Genomic DNA, 15,918 nt, shown 5'->3' with positions numbered 1-15,918 from the left:
AACTCATCAGCCAAACTCCAATCCTTGACTCGGAAGTCCTTTACAACTATAAAGCATCAAACATTTGTTAAAGTCTGAGAGTCCTAACTCTAAAATGTAAATCCTCTCACAGTTCTGGTACACTTGTGTAGTTAACGGTTCATCTTTTCCTGATCACTGCCGACAGATTGTGGTTTTTAACATCCAGACAAGAGGATCCTTTTTGAAGTAGCCTGCTCAAACTTACCTTTTGAGGTTCTTCATGCTAATTTGTCTTTTTCTTTTCATATCACAGCTGTTGTGAACATATGTATTTATACACACTTAAAGCTGTAGATTAAATGCATTACAACACCAGTGCATTGTTTTATTTTATTTAAAAAAATGTTCCATCGTTAAATGGGAACAAACGTTAAAGTTGTCTGACAAGAACAGTCATTGACGTATAATACATTAAAATATACACACAATTTAAGTATCAGGTGCTGAAAAGAAGCTTTCCTATAAAACACTTTTAGGAGATACTACAGACAAGTATCTCCTAACATCACTGTGGTCTATAATCACACGCTTGAAAGAATTTAATGAGTTGCTATTATTGTACAAGGTACGACAGTGAACACAGAACACAGACAAGTCATTGGTTAAACACGGCTCTCCTCTGATCAAAGCTCAGACTCGTGATCGCTCACAGAGGCAGAATATGGATGCTCGAGAATGTGTACATTTATACAAAGAAGCGTTGTGGCAATTTGTCTAAAAATGTTTGCAATTACCAAGACAGAAAAACTGGTACTTGTGTCATAATTATTGAAACGCCTGACTCATGCAGCCAATATATTGACCAGGTATGCTAAATCATAAGCACATGGTGTAGTCTGCTTTACACCAAGTTTAAAATTCTAAAACACACTTTTTGCAAATATCTGTAAATGGCCTTAAACACATCTTTCAAAACCATTTGCTCTTTCGTTTGCTAAACACTGCCATTGAAATACCACACATTGAATTATCAAGTCGCCTGCACCCAGAATGCACATGTGTTATAAAAATGTCAAAGACTTCAGATAATAGTGTTTTGTATCGCGGTAGGCATGTGGAAAGACATGTTTAAATGGTTTTGAGTGAAGTCTTTGCTATTGTAAGATATACGATCTTATAAGTTGTGTACGTTTTGTTTCTGTATGGTTAGTTTTAACAAAGTGAGCCTTAGTTTCAGAAACTGCAAAAGATTGTGACAAGCAGGTGAACCTAGATTTTATACGCAACACCTTCAAAAATCCATTCTGACATAGCACATCGTTCAATAACAGATTGCCTGAATGCTATTGATTAATTGAAGTCACCACTAAATAGATGTTAGACCTATTTCAAACTTTCAACATTTCACTGAACAAAGTAACCGTCAGCATTACTACACTCTGCGAATGAGCCAAGTCATTGCTGTTTGCATCTTTGCTGGTACTAGCTCTTCATTCCAGTGTGTTTAGGTTCAGCTGTGAACGTCCCAGCATGAAGTTTATGAGGACGCAGACTGCAGTTGACCTTTGTGTACGTACTCCAGAGCCGTGGCAATGGTCCTCATGTCCATCTCTATACTGCGGGCCCAGTTCTCCACATCCCCAATTTCCTGTTCAAATGAGAGTATAGAAACAGAAGTAGCATCATTAATGTATGTCGATCAGTCTCGCCTATTACCTGGACCGGCAACATGCATCATTTTCAGACACCCTGTCTCCCCTGTGAGGATGACATAAGCTGGGTAATTGCAGAGGGAGTGGAAACTCATTCATGAATTGCTTTTACCAGCTGTCAAATCCACCCAGATCTAGGGCTTGTCTCAAGGCCCTTGAATTAAACTAATCTGCTATTAGTAAACCTGAATAAGAAATTGTATGTTTTGATGCATCACTGTTTGCAACAAGACAATGTTTGTGGTATTATTATTTATATTTGAACAAGGTGCACAGTGGGATAAGACAGTATATATGGTTGTTTCTGCACTAAGTAATACTTAGTGATATTAACACTGAGTCTTAGTACTCAGTATAATGTAAGACGGTCACTCACACAGAGTGCTGAAGCCACTCATAATACATCAAACATTGAACTTACTTAAATGTGATACTGACTGCAGGTGCTTCTATCAGGTATATGATATTTGGGTCCTCATATTGTTTACAGAATCCAACTTTGCTTATTGCCATAAAAAGTAAGGGCACCTATTGATTTGACAGCTGTAGACTTAAAAATGTAAAAGGTTATATAAGCAGATCACATGACAGAAAAGCCTCATGGAGGGCGTATCCTACCTTTAGGGCCTGATTGAAACCCTCCACCATACTGATCCACTGAGCAGTTTGTTTGGAGAACTGGCTCGCCTGCACTTGGAGAGTCTTCACCTCATGGTCGAGCTTACGCTGGTTTACGTATGCCTGGGCAACTCTAAAGTTAAACAGGAAAAAAAAGAAAAAGAAATGAAGTGCTACAGTATCACTAATTCATGAACATATAGCATTATATTTAAATATATTGTTGCATGAGGGGGTGGATTTGTCTTTGACAGTCCAAAGTCTGAATCATAAATTTCTCCATTCAAACAGAAAACATAATGCGTTATTCAAACTAGACGTCATCTTACTAAGTCACAAAGGGATTTTAGTACATAATCTTTTCCATAAAATACCACGACAACAATGTCTTATTCTTTAAGCTGATTGTCTTGGTTTGGTCAACTTTCACAATCTCAATGTACTATTTATAGTTGTGTCACACACTGCTAGGAATGGATAGCTTTATTTTATTGGCTCAGAGAGAGGTGTTGGTGGGTCAGCTTGGCTGTAACCTGATGGGGAACCATGGCACCCAGAAAATCTACACCTGTGACTTCAGGGAATGTGTTTATGGCGCAGCAGTAGTACATACACCTTGTTTTAGGAGCAGGAGTACAGTACTCATCCATTGTTACTGGACCTACACAAAGAGAATTTGCTTTAAACTCTATATAATTGAATATTCAGACGCAACCTTAATTGTCTATCACTACGACAAATACGGTGGTGCTAAAATCATTAGTTAATAAACAAAATGAAAAATAATCTTAAACATTTGCTGTTCCATCTTCTCAAAAGTGAGGATTTCCTTTCCTTTCTGTTTATCATTATTTTGACTTGAATACCTTTAGGTTTTAAAGCTAAAAAGTCATTGGAACAAATCACAATGGACTTGGTATTTTTCATTATTGTAACTTTAAATTGATTTATCAGTTCCAATGTAATCTTCCAAAGAAAAAGACCAAACATTTACAATTTAATTATGTCTTATATAATTGAAGAACTGAATATCTTTGGGTTTTGGAATGTTTGTCGGACAAAGCAAGACATTTGATGACATCACCTGAGGCTTCAGGAAATTGCAACAGGCATTTATTTAATGTATTCTGACATTTTATACACACACACACACACACACACACACACACACACACACACACACACATCTATCTATCTATCTAGAGAAGTGATAGAGAACATAAAGCCTAAAGCCTACAACAATATAATTCAAGCTACCTGTACAAGTTACTGCATATGATTTACAGCAACAGGTCAAACTGAATATAACGTTAAGTGATACCGTCTGTTGGATGCGTTTGTGAATCAGGTGGAGAAAATCTATAAATTCTGTGTGTGCAGTATACCTTTCACTGGGACGTATCTCACTTCTTAGTGAGGGTGGCAGGATGTCAATACATCTCATATCCTACCACTACCTCTCTACAAATACGAAATATGTCAGCAGGATGTCTGCCAGACCTCAGGAGACAACAACATAAACAGCAGGGGTGTAGGAGCAGGATTTACATACCCGACATTGAGGTGGTCTACCAGAGCTTCAGTCAGGCAGGTGGCTGCAGAGATAGCTTCACGTCTGCGTCTCTCTGTCCAAGTAAAAAGATCAACACACACAACTAATTCGTCAGCACTATTGTGTACCAACGGGGCCGTCTGATACACTCTGTCGGCTTTGTTTTTAGCATCTGTTAGCACGATAGCTAACCAGCTAGCCAGTCACTCACCCTGCTGCTCCTTCCGCTCATTCTGCTTCGCCTGGTGCTCCTTCAGCAGACGAGACAACATCTTTAGTGGTTGTGGAGATGAATTTGCAATTATTTTTATGTATTTTTAACTAACGTTAGTTTAACGACATGGCTATACAAACAGAGACGTTGGAGATGCAATCAGCTGTCTGGTAACGTTACAACCGCTATCACGGGACCTAGCTCGAGGACGACAGGAGTGGGCGTGCCAAAAAAATGGCGTCTCGCATGCCGCCATTTATCATAATCAATGTAATGTTATTACATTTGTGTTATTAACTAACGCAAGACACAGTGTGGGGATCAGACCAGCTAACGTTAGTAGACGTAATGGTAGCTCCAGAATTTAAAAATGCATGTAATCGCTCTTTATTTTATAATTTAGTTATGAAAATGAGTTTTATGGTGACGTCAATATCAGTTGCAACGTCATGTCGTTTCAACCTTCAAAATAAAAGTGTAAATAGCACTATTATTGCTACAACTACCGCTCCTAATAATAATGCTAATACAACGACTACTCCTATTTCTACTACTGCTACGATAACTTCTGCTACTACTACGTTTAATAACAAATCATAATAATAATAATAATAATAATAATAATACCAATGCTGATAACTAAATTGTGAAGTCGAAGACAAGAATGTTCAATAAAATAACACAATTGCACAACACAAGAGGGCAAGAGCCATGATTGAAAGGGGACAAAGGTAACACACATTTCTTCAGGCAGGCTTTGGGTCGGTCATTATTGGTGTTATGACCGAGCATAGTCCATTAATCATTAATGTAGGTAATAAAAGAGAAAATATTGTTCTCAATTTTACAGTATAACAATTGCAACCTGAGGTTCAATAGCTTCTCCAGAGCGTAACGGTAACACAGTCCTAAAAGTGCCATGAATACACTCCATAATAGCTACAGAGGTTGCAAATCAGATCAGGCAACAATTTATTGTGAAAAACTTGTACCGGAAAACCTGATCATGTTCTGGCTAGCGGAACATAAGGCTATGGTGATGGCAGGCTGTCAACAACCTAGGCATAGCCGAAATTGAATTCTGCTTGGCTCTTTATCGTCTGCTTCTGTCAGGTATGGTCATCCAGCGTTAGTCTTTCACCGAAGAGAGGGATATATTCTCGGCTGAACGATCGAAGCTGCGTGAGGAGCCGTGTGGTGTTAGCATTACTAACGTTACTTAATGCAGGGTTAGCTTAAGCGTTGCTGTTCAGGACGTCGTAGAACAAAGTTGCCCCAGGTGGTGGAACTTCTCGGTTTCTCTCAGTTATTCACAAAAAACACCTAACGTTAGATTACAGCCCATAATACATCTTAGCAATGTAACGGTCAAAACTGTTAATCTTCTAATTAGTCGTGTTTGAAGTTGTCTTGACAACAAATCTCCTCCTGGCTAACCCTCTGCTAACATGACAGATAACGCTTGAAGCTACAGTTGTAACGTAACTGTCTTCATATTACAGATAGCAGGACGCACGTCGCCTCTTTTACAACTTTGTATTACTGTCTGATATCTACTTAATATATGTCTGTTAAACTGTAACCTATCCCTGTTGTCTAGTATTTAAAATAAGTTAACTTCTTGTCCTGCCAAAGGATATTGTCAAAGATTAGCAAGGAAGGTTTAGTGAGTCTTACTTAAGCCAAGTTAAGGATGGGATTTTCCGTTATGGTAACGTTCATGGTGGTTTCTTGAAATAGCTAAGCTAGCTATGTCAGTGGGAAACATGCATTTTAGTGCAATTTGTATCTCTGAACATTAAATTGATCTTAAATCCACATAGAGTGTATACAATAATACTGTAGATGGTGACTTAGACAGTGTCAGGCTGTAATAAGGTTAAATAACAATGTCATTGCCTTTCAGTTGTGATCATTATACAGTTAGAATTATGTAAAAACATGCCCACAGTTTAGTTTAAATACATCCTTTAAAGCAAATTCACCTGACATGATTTGCTTAGATGTAAAGTCTTTTAATGTCTCCAGATATCTAAACCAGTCATACACACCCCTTTCTTCGGTTAGATAGTCTCATCAATCCATACCTGCTATCGCATGTAAAGCCAGGCTATATTTTCCAGTGACAGTAGCAACCTAATCACTCAGTAAGTAGGTTACCTGCACAGAGTGTCTCATGTTTACATCTGGTGTCACTGGTTGCATTTGTTGCAGATCCTTTCGGTGTAGCCAAACAAGGCTTCAGTGTTATGGATGAACCATGAGGGCCCAATTACAAGTCACAGGTAACTTATCAGTTGTCATTGCAATATTTGTAAGCTTGTCTGTCAAGTAAAACTAGAACACAGATTTGACGAAAGTTCAGTATTGTCTGACTTTGGCTATAGGAAGCTAAAGGCTATGAGATGTTTAAGTTCCTGTAGTTAGAATTTTTTTTTTTAAGAGCTGTCGCTGACTGTTGTTTTTTTCAGTACAGCGAAGCTACAGGAAGTGGTGGTTTATATTCATGTTCGTGGTATTAGCAAGTTGTTGCATCTTTACCAAATGCAACTTCTGATCCATTGTGATCAGATCTACTGGAAGTTATATTACCTACAAATTCACTGTGGTGTTCTATCCTCTCTAGTGCTTTCAGCCAAGCTGAAGGAAAACAAAAAGAATTGGTTTGGTCCCAGCCCTTATGTTGAGGTAACCGTGGATGGCCAGTCAAAGAGGACTGAGAAGTGCAACAACACACACAGTCCCAAATGGAAACAGGCTGTCACAGTGTGAGTATGACTACTGTTACTGTCACAGGAGAGAAATCATCTTATCAGATGATGTAATACAAATATTATTCATTTAAACTGAATTTCATCTTCGTACAACATTGTGGGGGTTATTAGCATTTTAGTTGCATGTTGGTTGTTGTCAGAACCAGGTCTGTTTCTGGTATAATGTTACTGAGCTGGGACTTTGGTGATTGTGTCAATGAGGGTGATCAAAATACTTGGAGGGCTGAATGAATATCTGATGTATCTGAATGAAAACAGCGGGTGAGTCCATGCCCCCCCAACACTTTAAACCTTAACATGGTTTCTGTGCCATGGAAACAGGGCCCAGTGTGTACAAATAAGTAAATAACTGGTGAAACTAATACACCACCTCAGGGGCATTTTATTAGTAAATCTCTGTAGCACTGAACCTCAAATCTTTTAATGTGTCTATTTTTTGCCACCCTAAAGCCTTGAAGGGATGTCTTACAGTTGCCTTGTGGTCTCATATAGAGCTGCAGTGATGTCAAACAAACAACGACTATGAATCCTTTCAGCATTAGTGCAGACCATCCTTCTTCTTTTTCTCTGGTGTTCAATATCTTGTCATTTTCTTTCTTATCTTCAGAATTGTTACTCCGGTCAGCAAGCTGATATTTCGTGTTTGGAGCCACCAGACACTGAAAGCAGACATCCTGTTGGGAGTGGGCATACTGGAGATCAGTGAGACCCTTAAGGCTAATGACCTGAAACGTGAGTTCACACGACTCTCCTTGCTAATCTTGTGTTTCCTTAAGTCAAACCAACGACGCTGTGTCATAAATCTTGTTTTAGCACAAGGCTATTTGGTAATTTGGAGCTAATACTGTCTAGCCTCTTCGGGTTGAGTCCCACGGAGTATTAAGACAAAGTTCCCACCACATGGCTTATTTATTTCAGGGTAATGAAAAGTTGTATCCCTTGTAATCTCACTTTTTGTATTAATTTTGTGTTTACGTCTATCAGCCGCATAATGTATTTGGCAGATGTTGCGCACATTGTAGACTCTGCACACTTGTGTAAGAGTACATATCTGCCTGTGTTTGTTATGAGAATGCTTTATTGGGCTTTGATGAGCTTAAAAACCAACATGCACAGTAACCACGAGGTTCTCCTTTCCCTGGGATTCAGACCTTCCACTTGCTTGGACTGTGTTTACAGCATAATACAATGGCTCACCTCGGCATGCGCAAACCAGGTTACATAAAAAGCTGGTCCGTGCTCTATGTAGCTGCTTCCTCTTCATTTGCAGAGAGTAAAAAAAGATTCTAAGAAACCTTGGTAGTAGCCCCTGGAGGCCATGCTGCTTGTTACACCCCATGTGACTAAAGTGGTTTGAGCTGACAGAGTGACAGACGCTGCCATAGAGCCCCATACTCTCAAAACGGTAACCAAATACCCTGAAAAAGAGACGATTACAAAGGGCCAAGTCATTTTTTTTATTGGGAAAAGTATGTACAATTAGTGGTAATTTCTACGACTTCAGCGCAGCCTCAGCATCATCTGTTTTAATTTTGTTGTGATGAAGCGTGATGTCAGTCTTGCAAAATTACAAGCACCTGTTTGACACTGTGTTCTGTACCCGCCGCAGTTTGTGAGATAGTGCAGACGCTGCAGCTGTGCTCTGACAGAGACCCTCGGGATGTTGTTGGTGACCTGTCGGTCTGTCTGGACGGCATGCAGGTAGACCCAGAAACCTTTGCCTCGGCAGAGAGAGAACATGGTAAAGAACCACACACACACACACACACACACACACACACACACACACACACACACACACACACACACACACACACACACAGACACAAACCCACCATACTAGGTCGACCACGGGAACAATTTGAGCACATAAACTATGCGTAGATTTACAAAAATCGATTGATTTTGCTACTATTAACTCTCCCTTCCTTGCCCTTCTAAGTTTGTCTGATAGTCATCAGTATTTGTAAAAAAAGGCTTTCACAACTTCTTTTTAGAATTGATACATCGGCCAACTTGGCTTATCACAGATATATGGAGATCGGCATATATGTCATACTTTAATTTTTCACTATAAAATGTTCCTCTTCGTACATATCTTTCTCACAATTCTTAAATAACCAGCAGTAACATCCAATTTATTTTAAGTACATGATGTCACTTGTCTTTTTCCTCATTCTAGCTACTCTTCCAAATGGCATTGCAAGAAAAAATGGAGACACTGGCAACAGGTGCAGTAAACTTTTATTTATAGGCATACATATACGTGCTTCTTTGTACAAATCTTGGGTCAGTGGCTTGGTAAAAGAAAAGCAAATCTCTTTTTGTGTGTTTACTTAGAGAAAGCACTCATTGTATACCTGTAGAATAACTTAGGAAAATATCTTGAACCCCAGGTCAAGCAGAGACACATCCCCCTCCAGTGACTCAGAGGAGTGGGTTATTGTACCGAATGGTCACTTCGTCAATGGCACGGGTTCTCCTTCCCGATCTCCAGGGGGCTCCAACGGCCTGCGTCCTCCCAGACCAGACCGGCCTCCTCCTCCTACGCCTCACAGACCGGCAGCCTCACCGAGTAGGAAAAGCACAAGATCTCAAAGATTTTACAATATGACATTCGCTACATTACATTAGCGATTTACAATTTAACACAACAGTCATTTCACACTCTCAAATGGCATCTATTATCTTTCAAATACAGAAATAGTGTGTGCCATTTGTGTGTGTGTTGTGTTCAGTGACTGCAATCATACCAAATACACCTCTGCAAATGAATTCTCAGATTTAACAGTTTTCTTCTCTGCGATCCTCCCACTCGTCTCCCCAGCCTCTTCAAGCAGTTCCTCCCCTAGTGAGCTGAGTGAAGGTCCAGCATCTGAAGGCTCCTCTCAGGCGTCAGCTAGTGGATGTTCAAATCAGCAGGATGACGCAGGAGCAGCAACAACCGCAACTGCAACCGCAACAGCAACAGCAATCGCAACAGCAACAACGGCAACAGCAGCAGCAGCAGCGACCGCAGGTTCTTCCCAGACAGCAAGTGGCCCCAAACCGGGGACCTCTGCCTCAGCAGCTCTGGCCACAACAACTCCCAGAATCGCACCCATGAGCAACGGCCCCTTACCACCAGGGTAAATGAGCAAGGCACCGCATTTGGCTCTGAAAGTCCTCATTGTAGTCACTGTTAGCAAGCAATATTTCTGTGTTTTGGTATCGTACCATGCAGCAGAGTTTGACATATTTCTAAGAATTTCTTTGATTTTTTTCAGTGACAGAATCAGTTTGCATGCTTTGCTGTTCCCTGTGCTTTGTCCAAGCTCACTCGTTTATATTGTCTCTGCAGGTGGGAGCAAAGGGCGGACCAGAACGGTCGGTTGTACTATGTGGATCACATTGAGAAAAGGACGACCTGGGAAAGGCCTGACCCTCTGCCATCAGGGTACCAACACACTTGATTTTTTTTCTCCTGTGAATACTAACATGGATCTTGCTCTGCTCTGTTTGACTGTGTGCAGTGATAAAGCATAAAGAATGATGTCAGATTAGTACAGACATGTTTATTTTCTGTTTGCACAGTTAAAGTTTGCAAATCACTGGGTGTGCTCCAGTCCACTTTTAACTCCTTTTTTTTTTTTTCCTCATTACATTTTTAGATTTAATGTCAGTCATTTAGTCAAAATACCAGAACATATTAAAACAAGAGTGTATTGTATCGATATGAATGTCAAGTGGAGCCCTCGGGCTCATCAACGATTTGGCTACTACATTTGGCTATCTACTACATTGTCAGCACCGCCTTTTTTTTACTTTCCCTTTCCTGTAGGTGGGAGCGCAGGGTGGACCCGATGGGTAGGGTGTACTACGTCGATCACATAACCCGAACTACTACGTGGCAACGACCCACGCAGGAGTCGGTGCGTAACTATGAAGAGTGGCAGCACCAGCGCAGCCAGCTGCAGGGAGCCATGCAGCAGTTCAACCAGAGGTTCATTTATGGGGTGAGAGATTTCACTCACTGCACATGAAGCACAGTTTGAACATGTATTTGTTTGAATGATCTATTTAAATATTCTGCTATGAATAATAATTTGTTTGTGATATGTTTTTATCTGTAAGAAGTTTACATACCTTCCTAAAAAGTCTTATAACTGCATCTCCTCGAGAGTAGATGAATATGCAAATACTGTTGATGTTCCCAAAATCAGAGATTAAATAAAGTACATGTTAAACAGAGATTCATGGTGAGCGCAGAGAAACTTTCCACCTCCACCAGATGAATGTGAAAGCTGCATTTTGGTGTCAAACTCTGCTGAACATGCATCACTCTGCACAGTGAAGCTCAAACATCCGAGTGAAGTAACAATGAGCAAAATACGTTATGTGTAAAACACTCAATACTGTACAGTGCCTTGCAGACCTTGCAGAGACAGAACTTGAACCCCAGATGATGTTTTTATTTATTTTACGGGCTGTGCATGCATCGCAAAGATCACACCTATTCTAATTATTTAGTTTGCTTGAAATAAATCCTCTCTCATCAAAGCCATAAACACGTTTAGGGGTTCCCCAGCATAGGACACACTGCTGTAAACTGTCCCCATCTGAGCCATTTCTTTTTTCTGTTTACATCTTTACTACTTGTCAGTGTTTGTGAAGTCTGATTTGTTTCTCAGGTCTAACACAGACACAAATTAGGATAATTGATCCTAACAATGGATAGCTATGGCTAGCATTTTTTCAGTCACGTGGTTGAGGAACTTAGAGATTTTAACACCCAGTGGGAACATAAATAACAATGCTATGAGGTCAATTACCCTTGCATATATTCTTGCTTTAACATGCTGTGACAAATGTAGTTTTGAAGCATTTTTTTTTTTTTTTTAAGACTTAACATGTGTCCCATTGTCTCTCTCTGACTCAGCTCCAAGACCAGTTGGCAGCCACGGCCAACAAAGAGTTTGACCCGCTGGGACCACTGCCACATGGCTGGGGTAAATACCACTGAGCTTTGGACATTTATTTTAGCTGTAGTTACTGAAATAAAAACACAGTAAAGATATTTTCACTGGGATGTTTGCAGTGAATTGATAAATAATTATATATTTAAAAAAAAACATGTTTTTTTTTATGGCAGAGAAGAGAACAGACACCAACGGCAGAGTGTATTTTGTCCATCACCCTACTCGGGCGACACAGTGGGAGGACCCCAGGACACAAGGGTGAGTGTATGCCTGTGTGTTATGTAATGTGTATCTTGGTACTGCCCTAGCTTTTATTATACAAACTGTAAATGATTCTGCCTGACTTAGCTGTAGTTTTGTTTTATTGTCTGTAAGAGGCGCTATTGTGTCAGCAACTTGCTCAGCTCTAGTGTTTCTTAAACACTTGAGCATAAAAAAATCAGTCCTGACTGGCGTCAGGAGTGACGTATGGAGAATGGGGAGACGCATATGTGCACCTTCTTTTCAGATTCAGGAATAAATGGAATGAACTACCATCTTTAAGTAGGAAATGACTTATATCTGCTCCAGGGTGTTAGCTATCCTAACCTCTAATGAGTTTCCAGTAGGTGGATAATGACAGGACAAACTCATGCAAACAATCTTAAAGGTCTGAAAACATAGAATGCAGAAGGTTTAACATACATTTTTAAAATATGTTGCTTGGTTTCAAACATGTTTGTTTTTTTAGGGGGGGATTTCTTTTAATAGTGCTTGCACTGAATCCTTAATAAACTGCTACTTAAGAGGAAGTTGTGTGTCCACAAACGAACGAGCATCTGACCCAAAACTGTTAAATAGTGTCACTAGTTAATGACTGTGAAGCATAATGGAGGACGTCCTGCTATGTCTATATTAATGGCATGTTTAAAATTGTATTGTATTTTACATTTCCTGGTTTATATGTTCTGTCTTTAGGCTGATATAATTATCTTAAGCCTTGCAATTAAGATGTATTTGATCCCTTGCAATGTAAATTGTATGTGTATCTATTCATCTTTTCTTATCAGTTGATGTGTGTATTCATGTGTGTTTGTATTGTTCAGGCTGCTGAATGACAAGCCCCTGCCAGAGGGTTGGGAGATGAGGTTCACAGTAGATGGTATTCCCTACTTTGTAGACCACAACAGGCGAACCACAACCTACATTGACCCTCGCACAGGGAAATCCTCACTGTAAGTTCTTGTTTAAATGTTCTAAATCTTCACACGCTCAAGTGAATACCTCTCGGATTAAAAGCCTGATTAGAGCATCCCATTTCACAACATGTGCAGACATTGACTAAATGTGCTTGTTGAATGGACTTTGAAGATGGTTCTCCTGGTCTTTTCCGCAGTGAGAATGGGCCGCAGATAACCTATGTCAGGGACTTCAAAGCCAAAGTGCAATACTTCAGGTTCTGGTGTCAGGTATGTGCTGCACCGCAGGTGTTGAAACACTTTTGTTATCTCCCATGATTGTTGTATCTTTCCTTTATCTTCAGTGCTGCTACTTTGTGGGCACGCACGTCTCCAGTACTCGAATGATGTGCAAAGATAAAAGTTAATGTTCATTGTTTTTCAAAGCATTCATATTGTCTAAAATGCACGTATTTGTTTGTTTCTCTCAGCAATTGTCGATGCCTCAGCACATTAAGATTAACGTCTCCAGGAAAACCTTGTTTGAGGATTCATTTCAACAGGTAATTGTTTTAGTGTTCCAGTTCTCTGTTTAGCAGTAATGTTTTTTTAATGTTTGAGGTGTGTAACTGTTGTACTTCTTTGTATGCATTCAAAGATCATTAGCTTCCACCCTCAAGATCTGAGGCGGAGACTGTGGATTATTTTTCCTGGAGAGGAAGGCTTGGACTATGGAGGTGTGGCCAGGTAATGTCAACCGAGTCTTTTGTTTGTACAATTGCGTCTTATTGAATGACCCCTGAGGTGTGTTCTGTTCTCATTTGTAGTATTTGTTGACACCACCCTTATCATACAAAAACTGTTGTAATAAAAACAGCACATCTAATTTCTCATTTAAGACCTGATCTACAGGATTTTACAAACCACCTCAACCAGTACGATCACTTCCACATAATTGGGTTTTATTGTCCTCCGTTGTTTTGTTTCCAGGGAATGGTTCTTCCTGCTCTCTCATGAGGTACTCAACCCCATGTACTGTTTGTTTGAGTATGCTGGCAAGGACAACTACTGTCTGCAGATCAACCCGGCGTCGTACATCAACCCCGATCACCTCAAGTACTTCAAGTTCATAGGACGCTTCATCGCCATGGTACATGCAAGACAATGACTTAGTGTGCCATCAGTGTTTGAAGTGAACACGATGTCATGATTACTTTGGCCCACAGGATGGATCATGTTTTTGTGTCAAAATGCATAATAATGATGATGTGTAATTCCGGCAACATTGTCTTTGAAATGTTATTCTTATGATCAGATCTCAAATGACAAAAATATACACGTGAGCTCATAGAAATGCCTCACTCAGGAGGGAATTCATTCATTTTATATTATTAATTACGGAATAGTCACTCTGCTCATTTCTTTTTTCTTAATTGTTTCTGGCTGTTTGTAATACATTTGTTCACCGACTGTCCTTTCTAGGCCTTGTTCCATGGAAAGTTCATCGACACAGGTTTCTCACTGCCCTTCTACAAGCGAATTCTGAACAAACCTCTGGCTCTCAAAGACCTGGAGTCCATCGATCCAGAGTTTTACAACTCACTCATCTGGATCAAGTAGGTCTGGGGATACAAGAGATGATGTGCAGTATGGGTGGTGGAAAGCTGATGTGACATGTAGAACATGACATGTAAAAAATAATTGGGAAGGTTTGCATGGGAACAGACTAGCACGTTTATGTCACTTAAAATGGCCCGGTGGTCATTTACTGTGGTTTACCCTAAACTGGTTTCGTATTGAAGACACTGATTTGGATATTTCATTGTTGGATTCAAGTATGTAAGCACCATATTCTTCACAAATACAATTAATTTGTTCCTCAATTCCTACATATCTGGGTTCATACCAATATATTCTGGGATCCTGTACTCCTGCTACATTTATTACTGCGGTTAGTCGAGCTGGTGTTTTTAAAGGAAAAGTTGTTATTTGCTTTCTTGCCAGAAGTTAGATTAAAGATCGATACCTGGCTTATGTGCCAGACTATTCCTCAACCCGAACCAGTTGCTAGGTAACCAGCGAGACTCTAAGAAGTTACTGTTGGCGGCCAAGAAACACATATAAACATAGCCCACACTTTTTTTTTTTTTAAACAGCAAGATGTACTATTAACATGTTTGGAGGTACTTTTTGGAGGATCTTGTTTTTGTTAACAATGATATTGACTCTCTGCCCTGCAGGGATAATAACATAGAGGAGTGCGGACTGGAGATGTTCTTTTCTGTTGACAAAGAGATCCTGGGGGAGGTCACCACCCACGAGCTGAAACCAGATGGAGGGAACATCCAAGTAACAGAGGAAAATAAGGAGGAATACATCAGGTACAGTAGTATTACCAGTATTACCCAGACTGACTTGCAACAGTATAACACATTGATATCTCCTTCAGTCAAACTTTAATACAAACAGTATTATATGTTAATGTGCATCACAAACATCCCTTTTTTATGATGATTTAATACTCAAATTAACATTTTCATTTTCAGCAACCACAAATCTTCATTCCTTGAGCTATGTTTGATTTTGTTATGTTTATCTTCATACGTCTGTATGCAGGTTGGTGGCAGAGTGGAGGCTGTCCAGAGGTGTGGAGGAGCAGACTCAAGCTTTCTTTGAGGGCTTCAATGAAGTCTTGCCACAGCAATACCTTCAATACTTTGATGCAAAGGAACTAGAGGTAATAAGTAGACCTATTCTCACCCACCGTCACCAAAGCAGGAAAGGTTTATGTGTTGTGTTGATTCTGCTGGGATGAATCATCCATATATGAGATTGTGCTCCCTTCTTGCCTGCAGGTGATGCTTTGTGGGATGCAGGAGATTGACCTGGTGGATTGGCAGAGAAACACAATCTACAGACATTATGCCCGAAGCAGCAAACAGATCCTCTGGTTCTGGCAGGTCGGTACAGCA

General features: G+C 40.0%; 2 protein-coding genes across 2 annotated transcripts in view; one reads left to right on the top strand and one right to left on the bottom strand.

Moving 5' to 3' along the window:
- Nucleotides 1-337: 337 nt before the first annotated feature.
- Nucleotides 338-4,276, bottom strand: bloc1s1 (biogenesis of lysosomal organelles complex-1, subunit 1). Its single transcript, XM_068711740.1, has 4 exons — nt 4,055-4,276; nt 3,844-3,916; nt 2,292-2,424; nt 338-1,609 (listed from the first exon to the last, which is right to left on the bottom strand). Exons 1-4 carry the CDS (start codon nt 4,113-4,115, stop codon nt 1,499-1,501), a joined length of 378 nt encoding a protein of 125 aa, XP_068567841.1. The 5' UTR covers nt 4,116-4,276; the 3' UTR covers nt 338-1,498.
- An 807-nt stretch (nt 4,277-5,083) lies between these two features.
- itcha (itchy E3 ubiquitin protein ligase a) overlaps nt 5,084-15,918 on the top strand; it is a 15,088-nt gene continuing 4,253 nt past the window's right edge. The window contains exons 1-21 of the mRNA XM_068712449.1: nt 5,084-5,170; nt 6,272-6,342; nt 6,684-6,825; nt 7,439-7,563; nt 8,441-8,572; nt 9,014-9,062; nt 9,228-9,406; nt 9,659-9,959; nt 10,172-10,267; nt 10,652-10,826; nt 11,750-11,819; nt 11,963-12,047; nt 12,875-13,003; nt 13,165-13,237; nt 13,438-13,509; nt 13,605-13,693; nt 13,937-14,096; nt 14,429-14,562; nt 15,187-15,327; nt 15,563-15,683; nt 15,802-15,906. Coding sequence (XP_068568550.1) covers nt 6,318-6,342; nt 6,684-6,825; nt 7,439-7,563; nt 8,441-8,572; nt 9,014-9,062; nt 9,228-9,406; nt 9,659-9,959; nt 10,172-10,267; nt 10,652-10,826; nt 11,750-11,819; nt 11,963-12,047; nt 12,875-13,003; nt 13,165-13,237; nt 13,438-13,509; nt 13,605-13,693; nt 13,937-14,096; nt 14,429-14,562; nt 15,187-15,327; nt 15,563-15,683; nt 15,802-15,906 — 2,403 coding nt within the window. The 5' untranslated portion in view covers nt 5,084-5,170; nt 6,272-6,317. The remainder of the gene's footprint in view (nt 5,171-6,271; nt 6,343-6,683; nt 6,826-7,438; nt 7,564-8,440; nt 8,573-9,013; nt 9,063-9,227; nt 9,407-9,658; nt 9,960-10,171; nt 10,268-10,651; nt 10,827-11,749; nt 11,820-11,962; nt 12,048-12,874; nt 13,004-13,164; nt 13,238-13,437; nt 13,510-13,604; nt 13,694-13,936; nt 14,097-14,428; nt 14,563-15,186; nt 15,328-15,562; nt 15,684-15,801; nt 15,907-15,918) is intronic.

The sequence above is a fragment of the Cebidichthys violaceus genome, unplaced genomic scaffold (assembly GCF_023349555.1).
Source record: "Cebidichthys violaceus isolate CVI_PGR_0920_01 unplaced genomic scaffold, fCebVio1.0.p SCAF_17, whole genome shotgun sequence".
Lineage (NCBI taxonomy): Eukaryota > Metazoa > Chordata > Actinopteri > Perciformes > Stichaeidae > Cebidichthys > Cebidichthys violaceus.
The sequence above is the reverse complement of the archived record's forward strand: the minus strand, read 5'-3'. Positions and strand labels throughout refer to the sequence as shown.

Coding starts and splice junctions, on each gene's coding strand:
- bloc1s1 (XM_068711740.1), bottom strand. CDS start 4,115: ATGTTGTCTCGTCTGCTGAAGGAGCACCAGGCGAAGCAGAATGAGCGG. Junction 3,917..4,054: donor TGAGCGGAAGGAGCAGCAGG/GTGAGTGACTGG, acceptor TTACTTGGACAG/AGAGACGCAGACGTGAAGCT. Junction 1,610..2,291: donor GTTTCAATCAGGCCCTAAAG/GTAGGATACGCC, acceptor TCATTTGAACAG/GAAATTGGGGATGTGGAGAA.